Raw genomic sequence first — 19,185 nt, forward strand, 5'->3', positions numbered from 1 at the left:
AAAACTTATAGACCTCATCTTTCTCACAAATCCGTACCTGTCCCCTGCCATTGCTAATCAGCAGCAGTTATGGCAGTTGCACCGCGACTCGCCGCCGGCCACCGCCCCTCCGTCGCCGCCACCGCACTGTCTTCCAAGTTCTCCGTCTCAAAAGCTACCAATTGGTTAGTGTTCGACGTTCCAGCTAAAACCCCCAGAGCTAGAGCAAGGGGCGTGAGCGGAAGGAGGTATTCCCCAAGCCCTAGGGCGGCATTGGGCGGACTGCTCGGAGGCATATTCGGAGGTGCCGTGGACACCGGAGAGTCGACCAGGCAGCTCTATGCTAGCACAGTAGCACTCATCAATAAGATGGAGTCTGAGATTTCGTCTCTCTCCGATACCGAATTGAGGGAAAGGACTTCCGTCTTGCAACAGCGTGCCGCACGCGGTGATTCGTTGGATTCTCTTTTACCTGTATGTTCACTTCCATTTCTATTCTCAACTCTAAATTGACCACTGGCTGTCAATTTTGTTTGACATTTATGTTGAAATGCATAGCCCCCAGTATCCGCTGCTTCTGCTTTACTATGATTCAAATGATTTGGTTCCCTGCAGGAAGCATTTGCAGTGGTGAGAGAAGCTTCTAAGAGGGTTCTAGGTCTTCGCCCCTTCGATGTTCAATTGATAGGTGGTATGGTTCTTCACAAAGGAGAAATTGCTGAAATGAAAACTGGAGAAGGAAAGACGCTTGTTGCTATATTGCCTGCTTTCCTTAATGCTTTGGCTGGGAAAGGTGTTCATGTTGTTACTGTTAATGACTATTTGGCTAGAAGAGATTGCGAATGGGTTGGTCAAGTTCCTCGTTTCCTTGGATTGAAGGTTGGCTTAATTCAGCGTACGTCACTTGTTTACACATTACTTCTGATCGATGCTTACGCTTTAGCCATTTGCATTCAGTATTTTTGTCACTTAGAATTCTGCTTCAAACATTAGTAATTTTACTTACTTCTTGCATTTTCTTTAGACCTAACAGCGCTTCTTCGGTTCTCTTGATAAAAAATAATACTCGTTAGCAAGACAGACCTTTTATATAGCTTACTTCTCAATTTAACTCACAAAACGGGAGCAATGTTAGTAACTTAGTAGTATGTTCTGCTTAACTTGTCCAGAACCATGCGGGCTTTGTGATTGGTGCTCAAACTTTTATTGGTAATGCAGACACTATTTGTTATAAGAAATCATAGTAATTGACAGCAATCTTTTCTGTATGCGGTGAATTTAATGATCATGGAAACTATGCCCGTTGGTATTAAGGATCATAGCAATTAATTTTGCAAATCATGGTGAGTATGTGCTTCCAAGGCACAATTTACATTGTATCTTACATGCTTATAAAATTGTGATATTCCCTTTATATCTCATATGCTTCTTTTCTGTTCTGCTTTTCTTTCTAGGTTCCTTTTAAAAGGCATGCACCAATGTTATCTTCTTTAGTTTTTAATTTTTATGCCACTTTTAGAAGGTTGGTATGAGGATGTATGCCCTGGATGTAAAATTCTACTTATTGTGTCGTAGAAAAGTTATCAAGGAGCTTTAGCTTTTATTCCAACTCCAACAAATAGATATGTCCAGCTTCTGACATTCAGCTAATGATGGCAGAGAATATGACAAGCGAACAAAGGAGGGAAAACTATTTATGCGACATCACGTATGTCACGAACAGTGAAATGGGCTTTGACTACTTAAGAGATAATCTTGCCACGGAAAGTTATCCTTATTTGTAATCCATTTATGCTAATTCAAGTTGTGCTAAAAAATCACATGATTGTCTGAAATTATTGATGTGATCTTACAGAGTGTCGATGAACTTGTCTTGAGACGTTTTAATTACTGTGTGATTGATGAGGTTGATTCTATTCTCATCGATGAAGCAAGGACACCTCTCATCATATCAGGTCCAGCAGAAAAGCCAAGTGACCGTTACTACAAAGCTGCTAAGATAGCCACTGCTTTTGAACGAGATATACATTATACTGTAAGAAATTTTCTCATCTCCTAATGATAGTTTTTGACATGTTAATTTGGTCAAAAAAGAGCATTCTTGGGTTTTGTTTTTGTAATACATAATTCTGGTAAAATAATATATTTTCAGCTGAGCTGTGCATGTTGTTAAATATATTGAAACCTCTTGTAGCTTGCATGGTTATACACTCATAGTCTCATATGATACGGATACTAACAAATATAGCGCCTTTCTTACTGAGATTGTGTGAAACATGCAGGTTGATGAGAAACAGAAATCAGTTTTACTTACAGAACAAGGTTATGCAGATACTGAGGAAATTCTGAATGTAAAAGATTTATATGATCCGAGAGAGCAGTGGGCATCATACATATTAAATGCAATAAAAGCCAAGGAACTTTTTCTCAGAGATGTGAACTACATTATCAGAGGCAAAGAGGTTCTTATAGTGGATGAATTTACTGGGCGAGTAATGCAGGTGACCCCCTAACTACACCTGGTGCACCCTAAAAGAAGATTTAAAAGAAAAACCCATCTCCATTATTGACACAAATAGCTGCATCTTTCTAACACTAGGATGGCTCATGGGTGCAGGAGAAACTATACCTTATGCGAAAATGAATATTACCTACCCTCTACCCCTCTCTTCCACAACCATTTCACCATGAGCTATCTAGTTTCATTATTGATGTCTCAGTCTTTCTTGCTCATGTTTATGGCTTGCATGTATTTTTTGGATAAACTACAAGTCTGCAAACCTTGAGTTTATATATCATGATTATTACTCCCACTATGGCACATTTCTTTTGGGTATGGGTATTCAGGGGAGTTGAAAATGGTGTAACGTGGTGTAAAAAGGAAAGGGTGTCATGTTATATGGCACGTCCTAAAAAAGAAATACAACTCATGATTAATGGGACGCGAGGAGTACTATTCAGTGGAAATTTAGTGGTCCGGTATGAGCCCAGCCTCCAAGCTGTTTACTTGCGCCATTGCAATTTCACTGACTATGATCTGATAGGCATATAGTAGCTTCTCTAATTTTTTTGAGTGAGGGATTTACATTGCTTTTAGTTCATTGATTTACATTACTGTTTCTCTGTTTTGTTCAAATCATCTTAATAGTTAAACTTTTGAGACTTTACTGAAAGTGACCAATCTAGATTGCTAGCCAATATGTATATTCAAACCAAATTTTTTGTATGGTGGTGTCTCCATTACGTTTCATGGTCAAATCATATGAATTTTCTTCCATATTAAATATGTATGAGTATTCCTGTTTCTGTTGCTTCATTTTCTTTGAGAGTTAAGGGTAGAATTGATTACATTTGTTCACAGGGGAGACGCTGGAGTGATGGACTTCACCAAGCAGTTGAAGCAAAAGAAGGGTTGCCCATACAAAATGAAACTGTGACCTTAGCTTCAATTAGTTACCAAAACTTCTTTCTCCAGGTTTGTGTATACTCTTCTAAACACACTTTTTTGGTTTATATATCTACTATGGAGTATATCTGACAGCGGTGCTTTATATGATGTTCTTATGATGGTTGATTCAGTTTCCAAAACTCTGTGGCATGACTGGTACTGCTGCTACTGAGAGTGCAGAATTTGAGAGCATATACAAACTCAAAGTGACAATTGTTCCGACAAACAAGCCCATGATAAGAAAGGTTCTCTTTTATGCATGCCTTCCCATCATGAAATTGGTGTCAATTCATGTTTCCTTCCACACTTTTCGTATTTTAGATTGAGAAATCCTGGATGAATTTGATAACGGGTTTTTGCCAACTTTCACTTGTGATTTTCTTCTTAACTGATGCTTTATATGAAGGACATCTATTAACTTTATCCCCCTCCCCACACATGATGAAGGATGAATCAGACGTAGTTTTCAGAGCAACTACAGGAAAATGGCGATCTGTTGTGGTGGAGATATCTCGGATGAATAAAACAGGCCGACCTGTTCTGGTCGGAACTACCAGTGTTGAGCAGAGTGATGCATTGTCTGAACAGCTTCGTGAAGCTGGACTTCCACATGAGGTTATTTAATGAACCATATGTTGTTACAACACTTTTTATGGGAATTGTCTTATCTGATGTTATATTTTTTAAAGGTTCTGAATGCAAAACCAGAAAATGTGGAAAGAGAAGCTGAAATTGTGGCTCAGAGTGGTCGTCTAGGGGCAGTTACCATTGCAACAAACATGGCTGGTCGTGGTACTGACATAATACTTGGTGGTAATGCAGAATTCATGGCAAGGTTAAAGTTGCGTGAGATATTGATGCCAAGGTATTTTCTCAACATCAATCACTTGAAATAAAATGTTAATGGAGTATTTGCATGTGTGGGTGCTTGTCATATAGACCGTGTAAGGAGAATATCTTCTCGCATGCTGTCTGGTATACTGCAGCTACAAGCTCTTGATCTGAATTTACTAAACAGTTTGAATTCACGAGTAGAGGTCCTAGAGGAGATATTTTTCTAATAAAGGGTTGAATTTACTAAACAGTTTAAACAGTTTGAATTCACGAGCCTGCTTATAGTAGAATATCTATCAGCTAATTCAGTAAGGGTTGCCTTTCAATTCAACGGTTTTTCACTGTGTGGGGGTATTTCCTATTAATCAGGCATGGACAGGGAATCACATCCTCTTTTGATGTATATTATGCATACAAACCTTTTCGACCTGAATTTGCTATTTCACTTTTAGATCACAAGGACATGCACTCTTAGCATTCTTCTGTAGAGAACACTTCTTTTGGCCCAAAGATCTTTCAGCACTTTCTACTCAATCGGTAACACATTGCTTTCCTGGCAACATGTACAATGGTTCTCCTGCATATGAAATTTAAAGTACTCAACAGCTTGTTTGGATAGTGAGGTTAGAATAACTGATACATGATAAATGAACTTACTTGTGTACCACATACATGTGCATTACGGTGATGGCAATCAATTTGAGGATGTGATAGACATTGAGCACTGGTTATATAGTTGCCATTGTTGAATTTTGATTTTGAACTGATGCAGAGTTGTAAAACCAGCTGAAGGAGTTTTTGTTTCTGTGAAGAAGGCTGTTCCAAAGAAAACATGGAAGGTGTGAAATGTCTACTTCATCTTATTTCTCTTCTACTGGCTTCTGTTTGCCTATTGCCTTGCCATAACTGAATCAAACTCCAGGTTAATGAGAACCTGTTTCCGTGCACACTTTCCAAGGAGAACACCAAGTTGGCAGAGGAAGCTGTAGAGTTGGCTGTCAAAACCTGGGGCCAAAGGTCAATAACTGAGCTTGAAGCAGAAGAGAGACTGTCATATTCTTGTGAAAAGGTGAAATTCAGGCTTCATAGTGTTGAAAAATATGCATTTGCTCATAGAATACACATTGTCTATAAAACTTCAACATCCAGGGTCCTGCTCAAGATGAAGTCATCTCAAAGCTGCGGGGTGCATTTCTGGAAATTGTGAAAGAATACAAGATTTACACGCAGGAAGAAAGGAAGAAGGTAAACTTGATCCGTGTGCTTATTATTCTGCTGATGGGTTTTCCTGGATCTCCCACAGAAATAGGATTTTTTCTATTTTATTTTTAGTAGCCAACCCACCCTAACAAATAGCTTAAATATATGTGACCATTCTGCTTCAAAAATTGAAGTAGTAAACATGTAACTTTATCCATCCAATCTGCATCTGATCCATGTAACAAACATATCAAGAATTCATTCAATGTAATAAAGGAAAAACTAGGAGAGAGGGGGTGGGGCAAAAGGGTAGGAGCTGGTTTACCTTATTCTCACACAGCATTACGTCTTCACTACTGGATTTCATTTGATAAACAACTTTTTTGTATATCTTAATGTCTTTTTAGGTTGTATCAGCCGGTGGGCTTCATGTTGTGGGTACAGAGCGTCACGAGTCTCGCCGCATTGATAATCAGGTATGACTTTAATTTTCAGGCCCAGGGATCCAGTGCCTCTTTAATGGTAGGACCTTACTATTTTAATATAATTTTTGCTGTTTATTCTACTTTTAATTCCTTTTATTTACTGCTTCCCTCTATTCAGCTGCGCGGCCGAAGTGGCAGACAGGGTGACCCTGGAAGTTCCCGATTCTTTCTTAGTCTGGAAGACAACATCTTTCGTATATTTGGCGGAGATAGGATTCAGGTTTTTCTAGCTCCAGCATTTTTTCCTTGTTTATTAGGATTAATTAGGATATGGTTGTTCAGATGTGAGTAAAATTGTGATTTCAGGGTTTGATGAGAGCTTTTAGAGTTGAAGACCTACCAATTGAATCCAAGATGCTGACAAAAGCACTAGATGAAGCTCAGAGAAAAGTAGAGAATTACTTTTTCGACATTAGAAAACAATTGTTCGAATATGATGAGGTTTTAAACAGCCAAAGAGATAGAGTTTATACCGAGAGGAGGCGAGCCTTGGAGTCTGATGACCTCCAAGCTCTCCTGATTGAATACGCTGAACTAACAATGGATGATATACTAGAGGTAGACATCTGAACACACTGGAATCACTTATATTCTCGTTTGCTTTCTGTTTCCATCTTTATGATATTTGTTTGATTATCTTCAATTATCTAGGCAAATATTGGTACTGATGCTCCAAGAGAAAGCTGGGACTTTGAGAAGCTTATATCAAAACTTCAGCAGTAAGTGGAATATTTTATCCTGCAAGTATGTGAAGTGAACTTAGTACGTCCTTGAAATTTTGGTCTTAGCCAATGGGGCTGACAAGATTCCCTGTTTGTTCAGTACGGTATTGTCATGTTATCATATGATTCAGGAATTTCTTTGAAAGCCTTTGTATATTTGGGAAGAAAATTTTGACTTAGTGTCGCATGTTTAGAAAATTGTTAAGAGATGATTTAGGCAAGTAAAATTTGAATGAGAAAATGTGAGACTCTTTTCACTATGAATGTCAAATCATGTTTCAGAAGTGAGGGGTAAAACTGGAAAGCTGTTTTCAAGATGTCCTAGAAAATACAATTTTGAGCAGAAATCTTTAATTACGGTGGATGTGTATGTTTCTAGTTCTGGTTAATTCTGCCAACAGAATCCTTTAGCTTTAGAGGTTACTTCTATACCTTGACCTGTTCTTTATAGGTATTGTTTTCTTTTGAATGATTTGACCCCGGAGTTGTTGGAAAGTAAAAACTCCAGCTACGAGGGACTGAGAGATTATCTTCACCTTCGTGGGCGTGAGGCATATCTTCAGAAACGGGTTAGTTATCTGCAATCATTTTATACTACTCCCTCCGTTCCACAATAAGAGTCACATTTCACTTTTACCATAAATGATAAGTAGGTCCTCACATTTCACTAACTAACTTTTTCAATCCACTATTCCTTACATTTCTTAAAATTTGTGCCCACAACAAATGTGACTTCTATTGTGGGACGGAGGGAGTATATTATATGGAGAATACTTTATGGGATAACAAAGAGCTTTGATTGGATCTCATTGAGAAGACAGGATGTTCAAAATGTCTATTCGATGATGTCGATTTTTTCTTATTTTATGTAATATCTTCCTCTCTTCTGACAGGAAATAGTGGAGAAAGAGGCTCCAGGTTTAATGAAAGAAGCAGAAAAGTTCCTTGTATTGACCAACATTGATCGATTATGGAAGGAGCACTTGCAGGCTATAAAATTTGTTCAGCAAGCTGTAAGTTTAAGGGGGTATGCACAGAGGGATCCACTCATCGAGTACAAGCTGGAAGGCTACAATCTCTTCGTAGATATGATGGCTCGAATAAGAAGGAATGTCATATATTCTATTTACCAGGTATTGTTGAATCTTCATATTCTGTCCAAGTGATGATTCGATTTACTTCCTCGTTCCCAGACTTTAACTGCACTGCTTCATGTTTATCAGTTCCAACCCGTCTTGGTGAAGGAGCAAAAGAATCGAGAGCGTCAAAGAGAAGGTAAAATTGATGCTAATGGAAATGGAAGTGACAATAACAATCTTGATCCAGCAACCTCTACCGTATCATCTTCATCAGCTGTTAGTCAGGAGGCAAGCAAGTGATAACTTCTTCACCAGAAAATGCCCATTAGTTGTAAATAGATTGTATTTTATGAATTTTGTAAGTTGTATCACTGTTGTTTAAATGGAAATGGATTTTGAAGTTGTATGGCTATCCCTATATTCAATCTTGGTACGTGACCTTTCTTCTAGTTAAACATGAATCTTGGGGATTGTTGAGAAAGAAGAAGGAAATAATAAGACTATCTATACCTACCCCTTATAGATATATTTTGAGGGTAATTATGTGAAATAATATTTTATATTTAGAAGAATTTATCAATTTATTACAGATACAAATACTACAATAATATTTTGTTTCAGTTAAATGTGCATATGATTGAATCTTCATGAGCATGGTTGAATACAATAACTTAAATTTTTTTTACTTCCATTAGATATTACAATTATTCTTTGTTTTGCGTCATTGTAAATAATGACAAACAAGATCTATAGAACAATTGCTTAAAAATATTGTGGAAATGATATTACTCCCTTAATCCAGATCTAATAGTCTTGATGTTAGTAAACATATATTAATGCCCCATTAATATATGTTTACTAACATCAAGACTATTAGATCTGGATTAAGTAGAGTATGACTTGAGAAGGTGAATATTTTTTGTGAACGGACTAAAAAGAGAAATCTTGACTAGTTGTGGACGGATATACTATATTAAAAATATAATACTATTAAATACACTCCTTTTTACCTGCCAAAGCATGCAATCTTAGTAAATGATGAAATTTAAATAGGCTGCTTACATCTTTCTTACATTAATAATTATGTGAATAATCCTCTGAATGATGTGGTAATCAATATCTTACATATGAACAAGCAATTTTCCTTTTCTTTTTCTTTTTTTCTCAGAGGCTGAGAATGTAAGTTGCACTCTTGTACCTTGTCATCTGGGAGAAGCTTCACTGCCTTCATTCTTCAACACAGAGCACAGGACTTGTCTAGATATATAAGTCTCGAGTTCTCTTGACACTTGAGTCAATTTCAAATCGAAATCACTTCTGTACTTGTGCTTAGGTGTTGGCACCGCAGTCCCATGCTGCACAGGAGAACACGAAAGTCGTCTTCTTGGACTGGAGAACTGTCTTGGTGAGCTTAGCAGACCTCCCTTCACAACCAGTGGTGTCAGGCTTAATCCTTGGCTCGATAAATCTTTCTCCGCTTTCATGAGAGGTCCACTTTTTGTTTCTAGCGGCAGGGGTTTCAGTGGATCACCTTCTGCCGTAGGCTTCATTTTGGCAAGCTTTTCCCTTGCCTTTTCAGCAGCAAGTAGAGCTCTATCTCGGCTCAGGTTGATTAGCTTCCATGGGTCTATGTTGGCACGGAAGCCTTGCTTTTTATCAGGCTCTCCATCGATCCTTATGGCCAATTTCTGTTGGTTAATCAGAAACTTTTTAAGTTTAATCACTGTTTATGCTCATGACAATTATTGGGTAATATGGATGATTGAAATTTAAATATATGTGTACTAACCTGTGGTGACTTTCCATCACTGCATATGATCCGCGATACAAGTGTAGGCTTTTGAGGTGAATCTAAGTCGATACTCTCATCATCGGAAGAATAAAAGTCTGAATCTTCAAATGATTCAAGTTCCATAGCCTGATTTTCTTCTTTCATTGCTAAAATGTAGTCGTAGGTTGTGATTCCCTGAAAAGACAAGCATGTCAAGGTTATGATGCGCAGCAAGAAGTCTGAACTGTCACAGCAAGAGAAATGACCGAGTGATGCTGCAGGATCAATAACCATAACAAAACCTTCTAGTTTCAACAGGTTCAGGTCTACGCTATTTGACACTCGAAAGACCAGAAACACAAACTCAAGCCCCAAGTAAAGATCATGCTGTTTTTTATAAGAATTCAGGGTATATAAGAGAGAGGTGGGGAGGAAGATCTTTGAACATCTCCTCTATTTCCCATGGTAGAAAAGACGGAAATTCAAACTTGTGCAATACCTTCTTGATGAGCACTACATGAAAGAATAGAAGTTGTCCTAAGGCAGCCGTGCTGTAGCTTGTCAACAAAAACAATATGACCTGTGAGTGGATGAAGTCAAGTTAGTTAAGATTCATCCATATAATTGCTATCTAACTTATTTTTATTGGAGAAGAGCGAGAACATTACAGATACGGAAGCAAGCACTCCTCTAGGGAATTTCTCAGTATAGTTTTTTATTAACTCTTGCTCTATGCCCTTGCTATCAGCAAAGCACCGAACAAATACTGCCACAGCAGTTCCACCTTCTATAGTAAGCTGAAGCAGCAATACAATTTACCATTGGCAATTAATGTTAAAACCATACACTAAAGAATGATTGCTAAAACAGGAGAATGTTTACCAACCATTATCAAGATAAAGACCATCAGAAGAATGAAGGTTGTGTAGTTTTTTTTCCCAATGCAGTTGTTCAACCACTATACCAATCAAAAGGTGAAAAGCCTTAGTTAAAAAAACAGTAGATACTGGAGAAGAAAGGTGCAATTTCCATAATAGTCCGAGATAATTAATCTTACTCTACAGTGGTGATCAAATCCCTCAACACAACGGTTGCAGGTCCTGCAGTGTTTGCTATACTTGTTAACCTGAGGAGTCAGGAAATAAAAGCTCAGCATGCAGCAAAATCACATCCAAATAAAGAAATTGCATAACGCATTGACCTCAAAGTCGCACAGGGAACAGAAAGAGACATCATCATCTTTTGGATTAGGCGTGAGAGAATCATCCTCGAGGACAAGGGGAAATCGGATAAGAGCCTGCTCCATCTGAAACCTCGAGGTATTCCAAGGATCTAGGTACTTCCTCCTTATGAAAGTCCGGAGAATCTTACGCTCAATCCTTTTGAAAAATCTTGACAAGATCCTTCTCAAGATATGGCCGTAATTAAGCTTGGCAAGCCCGATACCATTGCCTTTTTTCTTCTTCTTCTTCTTCTTCTTCTTCTTCTTCTTCTTCTTCTTCTTCTTCTTCTTTCTAAATCTGAATCTAATCTTGTCACTAGGATCAGTTGCTACACATCTAACAAAGAGAAGTACAGCAGAAAGCACCTAAGGCATAAAATTAACACCAAGGAAAACCATCAGGTATACAGCTGTTGAAGATGCATATATCTATGCAAGCATTTTAAGATAAACTTACCGAAAAGGAGAAGAGAGTGTCGATTGTGATCTCTGCAATTCTATTGCCGAGAAAGAGCCCTAGGAAGCAATGATATGCAGCGACTAAGAAGCAGAAAACCGCCATCCCCACAATCTGCCAGCACATGATAAACAATGTCAAAACCTATATCAGTTTCGTACTAATTTCAAAAGTTCTAGACCTAATCTATGATTTCAGAGGACATGGTTGAGCATTCAGTTAGATCAACACCAAAATAAGAAAGCACTAAATCAGCTTTCTGTTAGTTTCAACATTTCTAGCTTTTAGGCTGTAATAAGAAGTGGAACAAAATCAATAAATTCCTGATAACAAAAATTAGAAAACGAGCACTCAATCAGATCAGCATTGAAATTGGGAAGCGGTTAATCAAAAAACGATGTAAAAATTTGAATCAGCTGAGTTCTTAATTTAACATTTCTAGATTTCAAAATTTCAAAATGAGCAATTTCCCGATGACACAGATTAGCAAATGGGCAATCAATCAGAGCCGCATCAAAATCGGAAAGCAGCTCATCATAAACCGACCAATTTGACGGCCAAATTGAAGTGAAGAATGGAAAATGAAGCACCTGTAAGGGGTGGAGAGGGCGCTGCCAACCATGGCGTCTGGCTGAGAGCATCATGTGCGGTGCGGTGTGGTGCGGTGCGATTCGACTCCAGAAATGGGTGTGTTTGGACTCGACAAAGCTTCCATCTAGTAAGAAGTAGTAGCAAATCAACGGTCGAATTCCCATCTTTTTCAAATTTGAATTACAGAAATTAACGGCCCCGTAAAATGCTTTGGGCCGAGTCTGTAGTGGATTGGGCCTTACCTTAACTTTTCATCATACAGTTTTCTTTTTAAAAGTATTAATATGATATTTTTTTCACAAGAAAAAAAGGAAAAAAAAAAGTCCAATAATTAGTCAACTTTAATTTTCTTCTAACTTTACCAGATTTTCAGTCAACGAGGCTTTGGTCTCCAAATCGATTTAATTCATTGGCAAAATTAGATAAAATCGAAAGTTCGATAAGTTCTTAAGTTGGCGTGACAGCCAAAATCTGTTCAAAGTGAAGCAATTTATGCATATGCATATAAGGCTAAAGTAGAAGAATAAAAGAACAAAATATATGTAGAATTTGAGGTTGGTTACAATTATATTTCCCATGTGTATGTCGTAAACGGGTGTAACGTGGAACAGAACCAAATACTATATAAATTAGTAAGTTACACGAATAATTATAGTTATAATATTTTTATTTAAAAAATAATGCAACTATATGTTCGAGGATCCGAGGCCGGCAGCACTAGTTTAATATTGGACGACTCTTAATTGCATATAAATGCGTGGTGTCGACATTTCCATTTTCTACGCCTTCGCTTTAAGTGGAATAATATCAACACTAATATCCAAAGTTAGTCAGTAATTATGGACAAATTGATGAGATTGTTTATACATGCTATATTACAGCAGTTAAGACAATAGATTGGTTATCCAAACTAAAGTTACGTGGCATTCTTTGTACTAGAGCAATTGGGAACAAACTGCCACCAATTTTTATAGTATAATTATTAAGTACTACTTCTAAAAATGGCTAATCTTTACATAGTAAATCTGTTTATTTTAAATTTTTATTTTATTATTTAGGCTTTTGAGATCTTAAGCCAATATTCATGTCCGGCAACTGCTTCAATTTCGAGACTTCAAGTCGTTGTAATTATTTGTCACACCTCAAACCGAAAATCTTCGGTCCACCCATACTAAAACACTATAAACACAAGATATCATTGTTGTGTAATGATAATTAGTTTTAGGATCATTTAGTTCCACGGAAAGTTAGATGAACTTGTTAAGACAAAAAACCTTGCTGATCTGAAATTAGAAGAGCACATTTAGTTATTGAGACTTGGTCTAATCATGTGTATTGAGCCAAGTCAAAAGCATGGTGGGATAGGGAAGATAATGGAGGGATCAAAGATGAGAGATTGAATTTGTATTATTAAAAAATAATAATGACCTCTGACTTTGAAAAGTTGTTCACGAAGAAGGCACTATTACTAAGATAGCTTTAGCCTATATATATGCATACATGGTAATGGTTGGCTTAGAACAATAATGGAAATAGGAAGAATGGGTAATGCATTGGCATTTGCATTAGCATTGGGGTGGTTGCTATTCAGCTCCGCCGTGGGGTCGCCGGTGGTGAGCCGGCAGCTCTTCAATTCCATATTCCTGCACAAAGACGACGCCGCCTGCCCGGCCAAAGATTTCTACACCTACGACTCATTCATGCAAGCCACCAGATGCTTCCCAAGATTCGGCCGCACCGGCAGCCTCTCCACGAGGAGGCGCGAGGTGGCCGCATTTCTAGCTCAGATCTCCCACGAGACCACCGGCGGGTGGGCCACCGCCCCCGACGGCCCCTACTCTTGGGGGCTCTGCTTCAAGGAGGAGGTGTCTCCGCAGTCCATTTACTGCGACCCGGCCAACACCCAGTGGCCTTGCGCTCCCGGCAAGTCTTACCAAGGACGAGGCCCGATCCAGCTATCGTGGAACTACAACTATGGACCTGCCGGACGAGCCTTGGGATTCGACGGCCTACGCAACCCAGAGATAGTCTCCAACAACTCGGTGATCTCCTGGAAAACTGCCCTCTGGTTTTGGATGACGGAGCAGAAGCCGAAGCCCTCGTGCCACAACGTCATGGTCGGACGCTACGTCCCCTCTGAGCTGGATCGGGCCGCCAACCGCACAGCCGGTTTTGGGCTAGTGACCAACATCATCAACGGAGGGATCGAGTGTGGGGTCCCGACCAGTGCCTCCGTCTTGGACCGGATTGGATACTTCCAACGATATGCTGCCATCTTCAATGTCACAACCGGACCTAACCTGGATTGCCAATATCAACAACACTACTAGCAAAAAGTTTCAATAACAATACCTTGTGTACTTGCGTATTATTATGACTCAAAATGTATTATTTTACTTTCTGGAGATATTATTCAACTTGAAATGTTCACAGCCAATTTATGCAATCTACTTTTATAGAAAACAACTAGTTCAATTCAAATGGTTTCTCTTCAAAAATGGAAAAAGAAAACTTTCCACTTTCCACTACAGCCTTGGACTAGGAACCATTTCTACTACTTCACCTATACACATTCTCAGACAAAAATTTTGACACATCTGCTGCAACTTCATAAGCACCCTCCACACATCTGCCCAACGCGACACCGGACACAAAGTTACCCCCCAGAAAGAGGCCTTCAAATCCTCCATTGCTCAGTGCAGTTCGGGCATTATCCAACAGATCCAAATGACCTACAAGAAATTGTGGGATGGCTTGTGGCCACACACGTACCCCCAGGACTAGTGGATCTGCTGCATTCTTCTTTATAAGCATCTTTCTCAGGTCGCGATCCACCGATTCCACAATTTCGCTCTCACTCTTATCAAACAAAAACGTAATCAACTCACAACACTTCCAGGAACAATTTATTAAGGAATTTTAAGATATAATCAGTTTTTTTTTCGTAGCACTTATAGATTCTAACATCAATAGCAGCTGTACTAGTTAAAGCTTAAACACACTTTGTACCTTCGATGTAATTCCAGGATTTAGAGCTCCTCCGATGTAATTCAAAAGAAGAATTCTGCCAGGTGGGGCACGATTAGGAAACAATGATGAGCTGTATAAAGTTCCTGTGAGATCAAATGAAACAAAAACAAACAAGTTATAGCGGTGACATAGAGAGCTTTAGGTTGTGTACAAAACCATAAATTCTGAATGATGCTCATAACACAGTAATTAATGAATAACTTTGTGGGTATACCTAAAGTTTCAACCCCTTGGGAACGTGGATGCAACTGCCCAAACCCCTTTAGTTTACCATCAATTAGACATTCATCACGAATTACTCCTTCTGGATACGAAATGGTGACTGCAGCAACAGGTGGATAATAAAATTTTGATAATGAATCAGCTGCAGTAGCCTGCAAAGATTAGACAGGAAATAACTTTTCTGAAGCTATCTTTTTGCAGGGCAGAAATATAGAGGCGCCGACAGTACTGTCAGAGAAGCTAACACATAATACAGCTGACACAAAAAGAGTGGAACATTTAGGATCATATGTCAAGATTACAAACCCTCAAAAAACTCCAGCAGCTCCTGGTATGGTGGTAAGGGAGATGGAGTTTAGACAGTTTTAGTACCAATTCTCTAGCGATAAGTACATTCAAAAGAACATGGGAAGAAAATTTACTGAACGTACTGAAAGCGGGCGCAATATGGTGCTCGCCACATAGGAAGGAATAGTCATTACAACACTTCTGCTCTGCAGAGACACTATTCCACTGGGAGTTTCATATGTCAACAAGTAACACCCATTGTCCAACTTAGAGATGGTTGTAAGTTTCCATGACACCTTGACCTTGCTTCCTAAGCTAGAAATACGAAAAATGCATGAGAAGTATATGTACTTCTTTTAAAATTACAAAAATTGAAATCTTGAAGAAAAATATAGACCCAGTGTATTCTGAAACTTTGTTGAGACAGCATAAAATAGATAATTTTGTATGCAAAAATGAGAAAAGTATGTATGTATTAGAGGAATGATGAGTACCTCGATGAAATTGCGTTAGGCAACGTTGCTAGGCCCTTTCTGAACGACCCAACAGTTTGTCCTTTTGGTTTTGGTAAGCGTCTGGAGAAGTACTTAATTTAAATTTTCATTATTCACGCACAAATAAGAAAATCAAACACAAATATGGCGATTCTAAGAATGTAATTACGGATCTCTAGGTGCCTTAGGGCTGCTAGATTTCTCTTTGATTGCTTTAAAGGTTCCTCCAATTATGCTACCACCAGTTTGCTCCAATTTCCAGACTTTCCCAAATGCAGCTTTCATACTTAGCTTTGAAGGATCCCCAGCATAAACACCTTCACAAGAACATGAATATGACAATGATATTCATTCATAGTTTATGACTTATAAGTAAAAGGGAATCTAGCACAGGTCATCCACAAAATGTTATAGGCGTCTATCCGGAAGCATCTATCAAGACATAGGCACATAGAGTTTGAATATGATATAAATGATTTTTTCTTTGAGAACCGATCTGTAGTTTGGAAAGGTTAACCATAAATTTCAATCCTCAATTAAATCAATAACCTCCATCAACCAAGTGATACCTCCTGATTAGTCTAATATAGTGATCTACAGAAAAACACAGCAAAAATGCCTAAGCGCAAGTAATTAACCCGCATTATAAACCATTCCTCATTTCTTGAAGAAAAAAGGTTGTCATCATCCTAATACAGCTGGTATTAGAAAATGGATAACTTAACAACGTGAATCAGAACATGAATAAAGCGGAGAGGATTACCGGAGCAAAAAGGCTCTATTAAGCGCTCAAACACTTCATCACCAAGGTTACGCCTGACAAACTCTTCAACCGATTCCTCATGCCCCTGTTACCTTCAGCGAAACCTCAAATGGTGAGAAAACAACGCAGGTAGGAGAAAACAGAAAAGGGGAAACCGAAAGAGAGGGAGGGAACAAACTGGTGGGGGAGGGCGAAGGCCAATTGCACCAAAACCAGCTCTGAGCTTCCCAGGGAAGCTCATCAAGTCGAAGAATGGCAAATCGGTGGGTTTGGCCGGCACCGGCCTCAGCTTCCCATTCCACAGCACGAAACGAGGCGCATCGGGGTCCCCCAATACCAGCTCATCCTTCAAACCACTGTCAACCTGCCCTAATTAACCACGAAAACTATCAATTTCGACAAAATCGACGAGGAAGTGTGAATTTGGGGGAACGCACCGCCATGGTGAGCATTGGATCGGACGGCTGGAAGCTGTTGGGGCCTTCCTCCCAGAGATAGCCATCCCTCTCGACGGTGGTGATGTTCCCTCCGACGCGCTCTCTGGCTTCCGTGACCAAGAAATTGGAGCTGCTGTGCTTGGTGGAGAGGGCCTGGGCGATGCAGAGGCCGCTGATTCCGCCGCCGACGATCACGCAGTCGAAAAGTGATCCGTTGTTGGTTCCTGAAGAGGGGGAAACGGCGGCTGGCCCCTCCGCGATGGAGCAGCGAATTCTGCGACGGATAGGGATTTTGGAAGCGAGTAACTGTGAAGGGGAGGAGTAAAGAGGGGATAGCGGCTTGTGTGAAGAAGCGGGAAGGTGGGTGAACGCAGCCATTTCCATTTCAGAACATTCAACTGTAATGGAGAAGACGGAGATACATAATGATATCAAAAAAAAGAAATAAAGTCTTATCTCCACGTGGACGGATGGTATTGCTTGATCAGATTCATCGTAGCTAAAAAAGGAGTATAACATAAATTTAATAATACAACATCTACTTATGTTATTTTAAAAAACATTGTTTAAAGGGCTATTTTTTTCTTCTTTTAATATTCATTATTACTAACTCGACAATGTCCAACAATTCAAGCTCCAAAGCTATTAACGTAGGGACCAGTCTGTCATTGGATCCCAACATTGTAGGAATGTCTTTGGCAAATTCGGATTCCTCGGTTAAGCTCATTATTCACACATCCAGATGCCATCAACATTTCCGATGCGGAGAAGAGAGAACCAATATTCAAACAACGGATTTGATTATGTGCGTATTCGAAGCATATGTTGATGCTGGTGATATGAGGCAATTAGCAAAAAAGAGTGCGTCATTTTGGGAGAAGGTTACAATGAAGCACAAGATGGTACTCTCTAGCGGCCCACTTGATTCGTATGTTTCAAAGGCACTAAGAGCATCCGCAATGGGCGGACGATGGCACGCCCGATGGCGCGCATCGTCCGCGCCATCCATCGTCCGCACCCATTGCGGGTGCGTGCCATAGGGCGCGGACGATAGTCGCACCCTATACTTCGGTCGCGGAGGATAGCGCGGACGATGGTCATCGTCCGAGCCATCGTCCGCCCCATTGTGGAGGTCGCGGACGATCGACGCGGACGATGGCACGCGGTTTTGATTTTCTATTTAAATCTCGTTTCTCATTCAGTTGTGCATACGAACATATCGACTATCTCTTTACATATTCTCTCTCTACATCCAACCAAAATGAATCTCAGCGACGACACCAATAGTTCTAGTTCGTCTGAATCCGGTGGTTCGCTTGACGAAGCATTAGATGCAGCCGTTGAAGAGGCCATGGCGGCATGCTATGCGCAAATGCAGCGCGAGAAGGAGGCGGCGGCCGCGGCGGCGGCCGGGCATTTGGGGTGCTCCAATCACGGTGGGCAATTGTGAAAGGGCCGGCTCGTTTCTGGTACAAGGAAGTCATCGCCGATGTCATATATGCGTGCATAATCATGCACAACATGATAGTCGAGAGTGAAGGCGGAAGCATCACCGACTGGAATGAAGACGACCGTGCATCTAGCTCTTCCGGCACATCGACCGACACACCCGATAGAGGGTTACCGTTAGGCTTCGAAGAGGTTCTATCTAGACATGCCTCAATGCGCAACCAACATGAGCATGCGCAACTCATGAGCGACATGATTGAAGAAGTGTGGGCTCGTAACCGCCGTCGCTGAGTTTGCGTTTTTTAATTCGCATTGTAATGTATTAATTTTTATTAAATGAAATGAAGTTTTTGAAATTCGTATTTTAATATATTATTTTTGTTAAATTCGTATGGATTTTATAAATATTAAAAAAATGATGACATGACGCGCCTTAGGGCGCCCCACTGCAGGTGGGAAGGTAGGAGGATAAAACTGCTGACATGACGCGCCTTAGGGCGCCCCATTGCTAATGCCCTGAGACAAGAGAAATCTAAATAATGCGGCATCCACACCACAACTCAAGCCAAGGAATGGAGTTGGTCACATGACATAAAAGATCAGCCACTTGAGAAGTCAATAACCGCTACGATCAATTGTTTTACGAACCCACTTTGCAAGACCAATCCCATAAGGACCCGTTTTATAGAGTGAGTGGGTTATAGCAAGAGGATT

At 39.8% G+C, this 19,185-nt stretch overlaps 4 protein-coding genes across 4 annotated transcripts; 2 read left to right on the forward strand and 2 right to left on the reverse strand.

The window, feature by feature from the left end:
- Positions 1-20: 20 nt before the first annotated feature.
- On the forward strand, positions 21-8,159 carry LOC121748347 (protein translocase subunit SECA1, chloroplastic-like). The gene is made up of 19 exons (XM_042142643.1): positions 21-453; positions 595-874; positions 1,639-1,742; positions 1,835-2,014; positions 2,262-2,480; positions 3,341-3,454; positions 3,559-3,672; positions 3,875-4,042; positions 4,117-4,292; positions 5,034-5,100; positions 5,184-5,330; positions 5,411-5,506; positions 5,869-5,937; positions 6,065-6,166; positions 6,253-6,504; positions 6,598-6,665; positions 7,120-7,237; positions 7,562-7,801; positions 7,892-8,159. The coding sequence occupies exons 1-19, from the start codon at positions 70-72 to the stop codon at positions 8,045-8,047; spliced, it is 3,054 nt and encodes a 1,017-aa protein (XP_041998577.1). The 5' UTR covers positions 21-69; the 3' UTR covers positions 8,048-8,159.
- A 591-nt stretch (positions 8,160-8,750) lies between these two features.
- LOC121746755 (protein S-acyltransferase 18-like) lies at positions 8,751-11,920 on the reverse strand. The gene is made up of 9 exons (XM_042140684.1): positions 11,788-11,920; positions 11,198-11,311; positions 10,720-11,106; positions 10,576-10,644; positions 10,405-10,476; positions 10,187-10,315; positions 10,018-10,098; positions 9,537-9,713; positions 8,751-9,435 (listed from the first exon to the last, which is right to left on the reverse strand). The coding sequence occupies exons 1-9, from the start codon at positions 11,839-11,841 to the stop codon at positions 8,950-8,952; spliced, it is 1,569 nt and encodes a 522-aa protein (XP_041996618.1). The 5' UTR covers positions 11,842-11,920; the 3' UTR covers positions 8,751-8,949.
- A 1,318-nt stretch (positions 11,921-13,238) lies between these two features.
- LOC121748799 (chitinase 10-like) lies at positions 13,239-14,234 on the forward strand. Its single transcript, XM_042143324.1, has one exon. It carries the CDS (start codon positions 13,315-13,317, stop codon positions 14,116-14,118), a length of 804 nt encoding a protein of 267 aa, XP_041999258.1. The 5' UTR covers positions 13,239-13,314; the 3' UTR covers positions 14,119-14,234.
- Positions 14,160-17,438, reverse strand: LOC121748798 (protoporphyrinogen oxidase 1, chloroplastic-like). The gene is made up of 9 exons (XM_042143323.1): positions 17,023-17,438; positions 16,764-16,949; positions 16,586-16,670; positions 15,992-16,139; positions 15,823-15,903; positions 15,472-15,643; positions 15,033-15,192; positions 14,798-14,901; positions 14,160-14,647 (listed from the first exon to the last, which is right to left on the reverse strand). The coding sequence occupies exons 1-9, from the start codon at positions 17,404-17,406 to the stop codon at positions 14,348-14,350; spliced, it is 1,620 nt and encodes a 539-aa protein (XP_041999257.1). The 5' UTR covers positions 17,407-17,438; the 3' UTR covers positions 14,160-14,347.
- Between the last annotated feature and the right edge of the window lie 1,747 nt (positions 17,439-19,185).

Source organism: Salvia splendens, chromosome 9 (genome assembly GCF_004379255.2).
Source record: "Salvia splendens isolate huo1 chromosome 9, SspV2, whole genome shotgun sequence".
Taxonomy (NCBI): domain Eukaryota; kingdom Viridiplantae; phylum Streptophyta; class Magnoliopsida; order Lamiales; family Lamiaceae; genus Salvia; species Salvia splendens.

Coding starts and splice junctions, on each gene's coding strand:
- LOC121748347 (XM_042142643.1), top strand. CDS start 70: ATGGCAGTTGCACCGCGACTCGCCGCCGGCCACCGCCCCTCCGTCGCC. Junction 875..1,638: donor GAAGGTTGGCTTAATTCAGC/GTACGTCACTTG, acceptor TAATGATGGCAG/AGAATATGACAAGCGAACAA. Junction 5,507..5,868: donor CGCAGGAAGAAAGGAAGAAG/GTAAACTTGATC, acceptor ATGTCTTTTTAG/GTTGTATCAGCCGGTGGGCT.
- LOC121746755 (XM_042140684.1), bottom strand. CDS start 11,841: ATGATGCTCTCAGCCAGACGCCATGGTTGGCAGCGCCCTCTCCACCCC. Junction 10,477..10,575: donor GATTTGATCACCACTGTAGA/GTAAGATTAATT, acceptor TGATTGGTATAG/TGGTTGAACAACTGCATTGG. Junction 10,316..10,404: donor TGGTCTTTATCTTGATAATG/GTTGGTAAACAT, acceptor TTGCTGCTTCAG/CTTACTATAGAAGGTGGAAC.
- LOC121748799 (XM_042143324.1), top strand. CDS start 13,315: ATGGAAATAGGAAGAATGGGTAATGCATTGGCATTTGCATTAGCATTG.
- LOC121748798 (XM_042143323.1), bottom strand. CDS start 17,406: ATGGAAATGGCTGCGTTCACCCACCTTCCCGCTTCTTCACACAAGCCG. Junction 16,950..17,022: donor ATCCAATGCTCACCATGGCG/GTGCGTTCCCCC, acceptor TAATTAGGGCAG/GTTGACAGTGGTTTGAAGGA. Junction 14,902..15,032: donor CCAAGGGGTTGAAACTTTAG/GTATACCCACAA, acceptor TTGATCTCACAG/GAACTTTATACAGCTCATCA.